At 44.7% G+C, this 12,500-nt stretch overlaps 1 protein-coding gene across 1 annotated transcript in view; it reads left to right on the forward strand.

Moving 5' to 3' along the window:
* LOC119595157 (nephrin-like) overlaps nt 1-12,500 on the forward strand; it is a 66,947-nt gene that overhangs the window by 14,275 nt on the left and 40,172 nt on the right. The window contains exon 2 of the mRNA XM_037944327.1: nt 4,944-5,078. Coding sequence (XP_037800255.1) covers nt 4,944-5,078 — 135 coding nt within the window. The remainder of the gene's footprint in view (nt 1-4,943; nt 5,079-12,500) is intronic.

Consider the following 12,500-nt stretch of genomic DNA (forward strand, 5'->3'; position numbering starts at 1 on the left):
TCTATTTATCTCTTTCAGTTTAGTACAGTCTCTGGGGTCTACGTTCTCTCCGGTATCTGTAACGTTACTATCCTGTGACCTCGGCTGCCATGACAACACTTGACACCCTTGACACATGTGGTCGTCCCTTGCTTGACACGCCCTGACACCGTGTGACACTAGAGCTTTTTGCCCCTCTAGGATTTGAGGGAAAAAGGGGAGTGGGGGGAGGGAGAAGGGGGGGTGCGCTTGTGACTGTTTGTGTGGAGGGGACTTTATTGAGAGGGGAGAGGGAGAGGGGGAGTGGAGAGAGAAAGAGAGGGAGAGAGAGAAAGGGAGAGGGAGAGAGAGAAACGGAGAGGGAGAGAGAGAAACGGAGAGGGAGAGAGAGAAAAGGAGAGGGAAAGAGAGAAAGGGAGAGGGAGAGAGAGAAAGGGAGAGGGAGAGAGAGAAAGGGGGAGGGAGAGAGAGAAAGGGGGAGGGAGAGGGAGAGAGAGAAAGGGAGAGGGAGAGAGAGAGTTTAGTTAAAGTTAAAGTTTGGTTAGGATTCCATTTGATACAATGGATATTCTTGGTGTGACATACTGTCTGCTTGATTTTGCTCACGTGTGTGAGCTGCTGCTGACTCGGCGGAACCGAGTCCTTGCCCGCCGTGGTGCCCAGCCACAGCAGTAACCTCCAGGCGACAGTTGCAACTTCTCGCGCCTGGGCGGGGCGCGAACCGCCGACCCCTCGGATGAGAGGCCGACACGTTACCACTGTACTAGCCCGGAGGCTAGAGGGAGGGAGAGAGAGAGAGAGAGAGAGAGAGAGAGAGAGAGAGAGAGAGAGAGAGAGAGAGAGAGAGAGAGAGAGAGAGCTAGATAGATAGATAGAAAGTACACACGCCCAAAAACATTCACACACACACACACACACACACACACACACACACACACACACACACACACACACACACACACACACACACACACATCGCCACTCACAGTAGCGTCCAAATAGAACACCCACACCATACTCCTTACACGTAGAGACGCATAAACAAGCGAGAAGAAGAAGAAGAAGTGTTGCCAAGAGGCGGGAAATCTACCGTGAAGGACTGAGGGTGAGAGACAAGAAGGCGTGGGAACTTGCGGAGGAGAAAAAGAAAAAAGAAAATGAGAAGAGGGTCCTTATAAAGAATAAAGTTACTTGGGAAAAAGGAAAACAAATATAGACAGAAATGGGTCTAGGATGATAACTTCGTTTCTTGGTATTCTTTTTGTTGTTGTTACTAATACTTTTTTTTTCAATTATCGGAATTGTTATTATTATTACTGTTATAATTATTGTTATTATCATCATCATTGTTATTATCATCACCGTCATCGTCATTGCCATAGGCATCATCATTATCGTCTCTCTCTCTCTCTCTCTCTCTCTCTCTCTCTCTCTCTCTCTCTCTCTCTCTCTCTCTCTCTCTCTCTCTCTCTCTCTCTCTCTCTCTCTCTCTCTTGCCTCTCTCTCGCTATCTCTCTTTTTCTCTCTCTCTCTTTCCCTTCTTTGGATCTTTCTCTCGTTATGTTTAGCTTCAACTTGTTTACCGTTTAACCTTTTTTGTTGCTTTTTTTTTTTTTTTTTTTTTTGCTTATTTGCTCAGGGTTTTTGTTTTTTCAAGCTCATTGCAAGTTGGGATTGCTGATAATTATCTCTCTCTTCCTTTGTGCTTTTCTCTTCTACATTTTCCTCCCACCCCCTCTCTCTCTCTCTCTCTCTCTCTCTCCTCTCTCTCTCTCTCTCTCTCTCTCTCTCTCTCTCTCTCTCTCTCTCTCTCTCTCTCTCTCTCTCTCAACCCACCCGCTCTTGCTCATTTACATAAAATAGATGATATACTATCCGTCACATCGTAATATCAATTGTCTTTTTCTACAGGAAATTTGTTACGAATGACATTGCCAAAATTGGTATATTTTTGGTGTGCATAAATAAAAACATCATTCCCCATTAATGTCGTTTCGAGTTCTTTTTCCTTGTCTTTTTTCTTAATAGAAATTAATTAAAAAGTAAAATGACTGACAGTAATCTGTGATGTCTTTTAAAGTCGCAAACTTCAAATCATTTTTTTTTTCAAATGATAAATTGATGAGATTTTGTACCATTGCAGTGAATCGGTATTCTGCATTTAATATGAAGAGTTGTTTTACTGTGATGTTTAGCTTCATTTTTGCGAATACTTTAAAGTATATTATAAAATTCCGTTGTTTTAATTAAACGCCAGTTTGAAAGATATATATTTTTTAATATTATTGAAAAAAAATGTGATGCCTCTCAAGCTGAGAATATCATTGTTGGTGATGATAATTTATCATTAAAAAAGGATAGCGAGTGACTCAATATATAACAGGATATTGCAGAAGTCAGAGGCAGACAGGCAGGAAGGGAGGTCGACAAGCAGGCTGGCACACAAGTACAAAACTCACACACACACACACGCACACACACACACACACACACACACACACACACACACACACACACACACACACACACACACACACACACACACACACACACACACACACACACACACAAACACACACAAGCACATATAAAGACCACAAACACAGACGAACACATACATACACTCGCATATATACACGGGAAGGCAGGCAGACAAAAAAAAGAGCGGCGGTAAAAAAAAAAGAAAAAAAAAAAACAATGATACAACAGAATACAAATCACATCAAATTACAACAACACAGAACACTAACTACGCCCCCCCCCACCCCCACCCCTCTTAAAAAAGAACACATAAATCAAACCTCTTCTCCCTTCTTCTACCCCCTTCCCCCAAAAAAACAAAAACAAAAAAAAAAACATACAAATAAAAATAAAGGAAGCCAAGATTCCCCCAAGGAAAAAAAAAGAACGAAATCTGCAGCTCACGGAAGCTCTCCCAAGACGGAAGCAAGAGGCAAGGAGGAGGGAGTCTCTGGCAAAGGAGCATGTAGGAGCATTTTGAGAATTTACATAGCCTTAGCCCAGACTCTCGTACATGTGAGAGGCTTTTGTGGCGAACTGCTTATCACGCCGGGAAGCTCAGGTCTTCAGGAAATTCCGGAGGAGGAGAGTAATAATAATCTACCTTGAGGGATTCGCGTGATAAGAGGAGCATGGAAGATTTTTTTTTTTTTTTTTTGGGGGGGGGGAGGGGAGGGGGAGATTTTTTTTTTTTTGGGGGGGGGAGGGGGAGATTTATTTTTTTGAGTGGGGAAGATTTTTTTTTCTCTCTTGTTTGTTTGTCTGTGTGATATTCTTTACTTGTAATTTGTTTTTGTATTTTAGTTTTGGTTCCGTTGTTGGTTTGTGGAAGGGTGTGTGTTTATATTAGCGTGTCTTTTGTTTTGACTTTACCTGATTGTTATTTATTCCCCCATCTCTTTCTCTCTTTTTTGTGTATTATTTTGGCCCCTCTCTCTTCCCCTCTCCCCCTCTTTTCCCTTGCTATCCTTCGCCTTCTCCCTCGTATTATCTCTCTCCTTCTCCCTTTTTATCATGTTCTCCACTTCCCCTCTTTCTTACTCTCCTTTCATTTCTACCTCTTACTCATTTTCCCCTTCGTTTTCTTTCCTCATAGCTCCTTTTACCGCCTTTCTCCCTCTTCTTTTCCTTTCTCTGTTTCCCTCTTTTATCCCCTTTCTCTTTTTCTTCTTACCTCTCTCACCCTCTTTTCTATGACTTTCTTTCCCTTCCTACCTCTATTTTCCTCCATTACCTAATCTTTCTCGTCCTCTTCCCCTCTCTCTCATTCCCCTTCTTCCTCTTCCTCTTCCTCCTTTTCGAACCCAGGAAACATCGCAAAGAAAATGCCTCTTACCTCTTACGTCAACGGCTTTTTATGCCCTCTCTTTATCAATATAATATCTTCTTTCTATATCCTCTCTCTCTCTCTCTTCCTCCTTCTCACTCTCTCTCTCTCCCTCCCTCTCACTCTCTCTCTCTCTCTCTCTCTCTCTCTCTCTCTCTCTCTCTATTTCCCCCTTCCTCCTTTCTCTTTTATCCGATCCCACCCTTCCCCCTGTTCTCTCTCTCTCTCTCTCTCTCTCCTCCCCCCTCTTTCCCTCCATCCCCCTCCTTTCTCCCCCCCTCCCCCCTCCTCACAGTCCCATCTTCTTTAACTGATCCTTCTCTCTCTTCCCTCTCCCTCCCCTTTATCTCCCCCTCTCCCTTTCCATATCTTTCTCCAATTCCTTCCTCTTCTCCCTCAAGTCACCATCTTCTATAGCTGATCGTGTCCTTCCTTCTCCCCCCCCCCTCCCCCCCCCTTGTCCTCTTCTTCCCCTTCTCTTTCCCTATCATCATCTGTTCCTTATCTCATCTTCGTTTGCTGATCCTCTCCCTCCTTCTTTCTATCTCCCTCCTTCCTTCCTCTTTCTCTCCCTCCCTCTCCTTTTCCTTTTCCCTCCCCTTTTCCTTTTCCCTCCCCTTTTCCTTTTCCCTCTCCTTATTCTCTCTCTCAATCATCACAACCCTATCTTCTTTTAACTGATGTCTCTCCCTCTCCCTTCCCTCTTTTCCTCCCTCCCCCAACCTCTCCCTCTCTCTCCTCCAATTTCTTCCCAACCATCACAACCCCATCTTCTTTTAACTGATGTCTCTCCCTCTCCCTTCCCTCTTTCCTCCCTCCCCCAACCTCTCCCTCTCTCTCCTCCAATTTCTTCCCAACCATCACAACCCCAATATCTTTTAACTGACTTCTCTCCCTCTCCCTTCCCTCTTTTCCTCCCTCCCCCAACCTCTCCCTCTCTCTCCTCCAATTTCTTCCCAACCATCACAACCCCATCTTCTTTTAACTGATGTCTCTCCCTCTCCCTTCCCTCTTTTCCTCCCTCCCCCAACCTCTCCCTCTCTCTCCTCCAATTTCTTCCCAACCATCACAACCCCAATATCTTTTAACTGATGTCTCTCCCTCTCTCTCCTTCCAGGATGGTGTCTCCTGCAGTCCTTCCGCGTTCCTCCTCAGGACATCGAGGCCGTGGCAGGAGACGACGCGCTTCTGAGATGCGAAGTTGACAACCAGCAAGGCAAAGCACAGTGGACTAAGAACGGCTTCGCTCTAGGTAAGTTGGAGGTGGTTGGGGAGGGAGGGAATAAGGGAGAGAGGGAAGAGAGAGAGGTAGGAAAGGGGGAAAGGAAGGAGGTTGACAACCAGAAAAGAAAAGTTTCATGGACCAAGAAGGCTTCGCTCTATGTATGTTGGAGGAGGGAACGAGGGAGGGAGGGAACGAGGGAAGAAAAACAGATAGGAAAGGGAGGAAAAGAGAGAGACTGACAACCAGCAAGTTCAGTGGACCAAGAACGGCTACGCTCTAGGTAAGTTGGATCTGGATGGGGAGGAGGGAGAACGAGGGAGGGAGAGGGTGGGGGAGATGAGAGAAAGGGAGCGGAGGAGGGTAGAAAAGAGGGAGGGAATTTTACAACAATGAACGGGTTTGCCCTGACTAAGTTTGAGGTATTTGATAGGGAGAGAAGGAGGGAGGAAGGGAAGCCAGTGGGCCAAGAAAAAGGTAGGGAGGGAAGGATGTTGACAAGGAAAAAAAAAGGTTCTCTCTTGTAAGTCTAAGAGAGAGAGGAAGAATGGAATAGAAAGAGAGAAGGACGAAAGGAAGAGAGGAAATGAAGGAAGGAAGCAAGGAAAGGAAGGAGAGAGGGAATGAAATGGAAAAGGGAGGAGTGGACGAAGGCAAGGAGAAATAAAAACAAGAAACAAAGGAAAGGAAAATTGAACTCGAAGGACAAAAGAAAGAAGAAAGAAAGAGAAGAAACAGTAATGAAAAGAGAGCAAAGGACGACCAAAGGGAGATAAAGAAGGAAAGGAAAGACGGAAAGAGAGAAAGGGAAACAGTTAATAAAGATACAAAGGTATCAGAAAAAAACGGTATGCAGAAAAGGATCCTGTTCTTGTGGTTGTGGAGTGAGGATGCGACTCGCCTCTTTATTATTCATGAATTGAAATGTTCAAGAGAAGAGGAAGGAATGGCAGGGAGAAGGAGGAGTAGGAGGAGAGAGAGAGAGAGAGAGAGAGAGAGAGAGAGAGAGAGAGAGAGAGAGAGAGAGAGAGAGAGGAGAGAGAGAGAGAGAGAGAGAGAGAGAGAGAGAGAGAGAGAGAGAGAGAGAGAGAGAAGGATCGGAGGGAAAAGGAAGAAGTAGAAGGAAGGGGGAGAAGGAGGGGAAAGGAGAAAGAGAAAACTGTTAGAATGGGAAGAAGGGGAAGGAAGGGGTAAAGAGAGAAGGAGAAGGAAAAATAGAAGGGAAAGGGAGAAACAGAGAGGGAGAGAGAGAGAGGGGAGAATAGGAAAGAAGTTAAAGTAGAAAGAGAGAGAGAGAGAGAGAGAGAGAGAGAGAGAGAGAGAGAGAGAGAGAGAGAGAGAGAGAGAGAGAGAGAGAGAGAAAGAGAAGGGGAGAGTGAACCAGAAAGACAAACATGCAGTCAGACAACCAAACAAACAGAAAGAGAAAGTGATAGTGAGAAAGAGAGAGCGAGCGAGAGAGAGAGAAATATGCAAGGCACAGAGGATGAAAAAGCGAGATTGCTTGTGCTTGCTTGCCTCTGCATTTTTGTGTGAGTTAATTTGAGTGTATGTAAGAGTAAGGGCGAGACAAGAACGAACGAGCCAAAAGGAAAAGGAAAAGCGTAGATATACATACACAGGATATCGATAAAGTCGTCGCCACCCCAAAAAAGATACCACTAACCACTTTATATACGTAGGACTCCAACTGTAAAAAGAAAGAAAAAAAAAAGTTACACTGCACTGCACCATCTCTCGCCATCCCTCCAGCCTCACTGTTATCACCTCTTCTCCTCTCTTTCCTTCCGTTCTCCCGCTTCCATTGATTCTGTCTCCAATCACTCTTTCGTTCTTGTCATTTTCCCACTCACGTCTTTCCTCAAAAGTCCCTCCGCTTCTCCCCAAGTACTTTGGGAAGCGTTACCTGCAAATTGGCTAACATCAGACCCAGTGACTCTGCTCGCCACTACAACCTTTTTTTCTCTCTTTCTCTTTCTCTATTTCCTCTTCGCACTCTCCTGGCTTTATTGTTTTTATCTGTTCCTTTGCGCCCTTTTTCTGCCCTCTTCACATTTTTTTTTCGCTTTTCAAACTTTTTGGTTTGTTTTGTCTTTTTTTTTCGTTTTATTTATGAGGCGGAAAGGGATTCAGTCTTTTGTTTTAGCCTCTCTTTTTTATACATAATTTTCATTCTCTTGTCTCCTTCTATCTGTTTCTCCATATTTTCATTTTTACTGTCTCTTTCACATTTCTATTTTTTTCTTTTTTTTCAGGTTGCTTTACATTACGTTTTTTGCCGTTTTTTTTTCTGTATCCCCTTTGTGTTGTTTATATTTTTTCTGGTATTTTGGCTGGTTTTATCTGTTTTTTCTTTTTTTCTTTTTCTCCTTATCCTTATCACACATTTCATGTACTTCTCTTATTCATTTGGGTCTTCTTCCTACTTCTTTTTTCTTTCTTTCTTTTTTACTCTCTCTCTCTCTCTCTCTCTCTCTCTCTCTCTCTCTCTCTCTCTCTCTCTCTCTCTCTCTCTCTCTCTCTCTCTCTCAGGCCCTTTCATTCTCTTTGTATTTACTTATTCATACCTATATTTCCCCCCCTCTTTCTCCCTCACTCCATTCATAATATTCTACACCCCACCACCTCCCCCTCTCTCCCCGCTTTTCCCCTTCTTTCATTCTTTCTTTTTCCCCTTGCCACATGACCCCCCCCCATGCTCACTCCCTACCTCCCTGCCTCTCACTCTGCCCACTCTACTCCCCCCACCCTTCCCCTCCTTCCCCTCCCTCCCTCACACCCCTTCTTTCCTCCTTTCCCCACCAGTCTTCCTCTCCTCCCTTGGTCTACACCCACTCCCCCTCCTCCCGTCCTCCCTCCCCTCCACATCTCCAGTCGTCCGTTCCACCTCCCCCTCCACTTCCTCTCTCCCTCCTCTCCTCCCCCTCCACCTCCTCCTCGGCTCCTCACGTCCTCCTTCTTCTCCTTCGACCTCCCCCCCCCTTCCTCCAATTCCCCCCCGGATCCCCCGTCCTCCTTCCTCTCCCTTGACCTTCCCCCCCGCTCTCCTTCCTCCACCAGTGCATCATTGTTTATTTGTTTACTCTCTGAGGAGTCGTTAGTGTGCCCTCAAGCTACCTCCCAAACCCTGATCTCGCCATTGCTCTCCTGCTCTTGCCTTCGTTGCTCCTCACGCACACACACACACATACGCCCACATATACGTGCACACAGACACACGGGCGCGCAAACGGGTTCAGATACACGTGCCCAAATGCACGTACGGTTTTACACATGCATACACACACACGTTCACATGATTCACATGCACGTGTACACATGCGTACGATTCACTCACGCACACACACACACACACACACACACACACACACACACACACACACACACACATACCGTACGGTTTACGTATACATACATATGCTCACTGATAAACGCACATACACGCACAGACAGACACGTACAAGAAAACCCTCGTTCCCTTTGGATGCATCGGCCACATTGCCGGATGTTCTTTTTTCATGTATTTTTTCTTTCTTTTTTCTCTCCTTCTTCGTCCTTGAGTTCTCTTTTTTTCCCTCTGCTCTTCCTCCTTATTCTTTTCTTTGTTATTATCATTATCATTGTTTTCATTATTATCGTTCTTGTTATTATTATTTTCATTCTTGTTATTGTTATTATTATTACCATTATCATTGTTTATTTGTTGTAATTTTTCGTGTCGTTATAATTATCGTCAGTATTATTACTTTTTCCTCCCTTCTTCTTTTCTTTTCTTTTTCTTCTACTTCTTCTTCGGCTTCGTTCTTGTTTTCTCCTTCCTCTCTTCATCATCTTCTTCGTATCACTGCTACCCCCTTCTTAGCTGAAGGTTTAATGGACACGTACGAGGGTGTCCTGTATCCTCGTCTGTCTCTTTGTCACAGTCCACCTCGCTTGACTCGGGGGTTCCTAGTGCAATATAATAGAATAGAGTAAGTCAAAGTTTTGTATCAATGCTTACAGTAAAGATTTGGTGTTCTGTTGATAAATAAAGCTTCAGGCGTTACCGGGATATGTGTGATAAGTAATTGTTCAGATGAAGCTTCTTTCTGAAATGGAAAGGGTGGATATGAACTCGTTTATGTTCGAGAATGATTCACTATCCTCCTTTTTAAATAAAAAGGAAAGGAAAGAATGACTAAAGTTTTCTCGTTTCTTTCCTTTCTGTTCATTTTCTCGGCTCGGATGCTTTCCTTGGGAGTAGTTACATTCTCCTTCTTAAAAAAAAAAGAGTTTTCTCTCACACTTCAGGTTTTCAGGACCTGAAGTCATTTTGAAATTTTACCGACCTGTAGCCGTTTGGAAATTCTAACTCGGTAGTTTTTTAGTCCCTGCTCCTTCCTCGAGTCTCTTTTGATTAATATTCTTTCCGTTTGCATCTTAGAGGTTCCCCTGAAATGAAGCGCAGCAAGGAGCGAGCAGTGGCGAGTCAGAGGTACTTTTTTTAACGAACACGGCGATCCTTAGAACTCGGACGTTTTGAGAGGGTTCTCCAGCAGGAGTTAACGAGAACGGTATCGATCTCCGATATTTGCATACGAAGATCATCAATGCTGTAATGGTTTCGAGGAGTATCCAACTATTTTCAATTTTCTAGAGTCCCCCCGAAAGCCGAGGATTTGAAATGCCAGAATCTATAGCATTAGAGGGATTTAGGCGTGACATAGCCATATGCTCTGTCAATACCAGTCTTTTCTGGGGCGGTGGCATAGCACGGGTTTGGAGTTTAGAATAAAAAGTATCTCACCGATATCCCCAGTCATGATATAAAATATGTCTAAAATCGCTGTTGTTCTTCATCCCTATACAAAAAATAAATAAAATAATAAAAAAAAAAAAAAAAAAAAAAAAAAACAGACGCTCATCAACTAGAGTGACCCTGTCAATAGAGAGGATGAGTTACATCACATGTCTTGAGAGAGAGAGAGAGAGAGAGAGAGAGAGAGAGAGAGAGAGAGAGAGAGAGAGAGAGAGAGAGAGAGAGAGAGAGAAAGAGCGGGAGAAAGAGACAGACAGACAGACGGACGGACACACAGGCAAACAGAGAGACAGACAGACACACAGACAAGCAGACAGACAGACAGACAGACAGATCCTCCTCTCAGACGTCTCCTGGCAAGATGGCTCAACATGATCCCTTGCCTCATAAGTGAGGTGCTGGCTATTGCAAAATTTTAAGAGGAAGGATGGCGGGTTTGGAATTCATCTAGGATTTTTCTTTTCTTTTCATTTTTTTTTTATCATTGGGATGGTATTCCTTGGTTCTCTTGGAGAATTTATTACACCGTCAGTTATGGTGGGACCGAGAACACGTGAGGAATGTCCAGTACGTAATAAAGGCGTACCTGTGTGTGTGTGTGTGTGTGTGTGTGTGTGTGTGTGTGTGTGTGTGTGTGTGTGTGTGTGTGTGTGTGTGTGTGTGTGTGAGTGTTTGTGTGTGCTCGTAAATGTGTGTGTGTAGATGGGGGGAAAGTTTGTGTGTGTGTGTGTGTGTGTGTGTGTGTGTGTGTGTGTGTGTATGTGTGTGTGTGTGTGTGTGTTTGTGTGTGTGGGCGTATCCATGTGTTAATTATTTATCAATCTAGATTATTTCTCCCCATGTTTTTTTCTTGTTCTTCTAAATATTTTTCATTGTATCCTGTTCTTCATACTCTTCCTTTTCCTCCACCACCTCTTCTACCTCTGCCTCTTCATTTATGGATCTGGTATTCATCAGAAGACCCAAAAATAGTTATAATCGTCATCATCGGCACTTTCACATAGCAAGTGCGTTATCCCCCCCTCTCTCTCTTTCTCTCTATCACACACACATACACACACACCATCTCTCTCTCTCTCTCTCTCTTCTCTCTCTCTCTCTCTCTCTCTCTCTCTCTCTCTCTCTCTCTCTCTCTCTCTCTCTCTCTCTCTCTCTCTCTCTCTCTCTCTCTCTCCCTCTTCTTCTTTTTCTCTTATTTTAATCTCCTCCTTTCCCTCTCTTTTTCTCGTGTTTCCCCTTTTGTTACAGTTGTATTCAGCTTCCCAGTCTTAATTAGGTTTCATTTCGAAGCGACCCCCTTTTCTCCTCTTCCCGTCATTTACTTCATATGTTTACTTTGGATTTCGTTTCTCTCCCGTTCCGCCCTCTCCTGTTCTTTCTATTCACGTTCCTCCTCTCCTCCGCCTTCCCCTCTTGCCCCATTCTTTATTTCTCCCTCGTCCCCTTTCTTAATGCTCGTCCTTTTTTCCTTTCCCCTTCTTTCTGTCTCCTCCTTATCCTGACTTTTTTGTTTTTTGTTTTTCCTTTCTTACCTCTTCTTCTCATTCCCATAACTTTTCTTCTCATCTTTTCTGTGTCCCACTCATTCTTTACCTTCCCTTTGCTTCCCTTCCATTCTCCTTGATTTTCTTTCCTTTTCTTTCCTTCTCTCTCTTTCCTTTTCCTTATTTAGCATCTTATCTCCATTCTCCCATGTTCCTGTCGTCTCATCACTTTCCTATTCTCATCTCTCTCTTGTTCCTTTCTATTCCCTTCTCCCACACTGGATCTGTTCTCCTTCCCTACCTCTTCCTTCCCTTCCCTTCCTCTCCCTACTCATAACTCCTACCCCCCCCCACCACCCCCTTCGCCCCTTTCCCACATTCATCTCACTTATTGCTTCTCCATAACTCATCATCTTCTCCTTCCTTCCGCCAGCTTATCACTTTCTCTCCAATTCTCTTCCTCTTAGGTCACTTTCCCTCCACTTCTTCCCTCTCTATTAGCGTCTTCTCCTTCCCGATGCCCCCCCCCCCACTGCCACTTTTTTTCTTCTTCATTTTTCCTTCATATCACGTCCCACCCCTCACCTATCATCTTCTGGCCGCCTCTTTCCCCTCCCTCATTTCTCTTCATTTCCCCTCTACCGCTTCCGTTACCTAACCCCTCGCCTCCTTCCTCTCCCTTCGCCCGCCCCTTCCTTCTCCCTTATTACCTTTCTCCTACCGTTCTTCCATCCCCCTCTTTCGCTCTCTCCTTTCCCCATCTCTCTCCCACTTTTTTCCCTCGCCCACTTCCCTGCCAACCCTCCCCCCCCCCCGACGTTTCCCCTTCGTCCTCTTACCCCCCCCCCCTCCCCCTCTGTAACTCCCCTGTGGTCCCGTTCTTCTGGTCCCTCTGCCTGCCTGGGTTTCCTGGAGGGCCGGTTAATGACCAACTCCAGGGTTAAAGGGGATATGTTTTTTCCCCTCGCCCTTAGGAGAAAGAAGGTAACCAGACCAAAATTCATATCTTAGGAAAGAGAGGGGAGGAGGAGAGGGGAGGAGAGGAGGAGGAGAGGAGGAGAGGAGGAAGAGAAGGAGGGGGAAGAGAGGAGGAGGAGGAGGAAGAGAATTGATTTGCCTCTGGAGTTTTTTTTTCCCTATCTTTCTAATTTTTTTCTCTCGTTTCTGTTT

The sequence above is a fragment of the Penaeus monodon genome, chromosome 35 (assembly GCF_015228065.2).
Source record: "Penaeus monodon isolate SGIC_2016 chromosome 35, NSTDA_Pmon_1, whole genome shotgun sequence".
Classification (NCBI taxonomy): Eukaryota; Metazoa; Arthropoda; class Malacostraca; order Decapoda; family Penaeidae; genus Penaeus; species Penaeus monodon.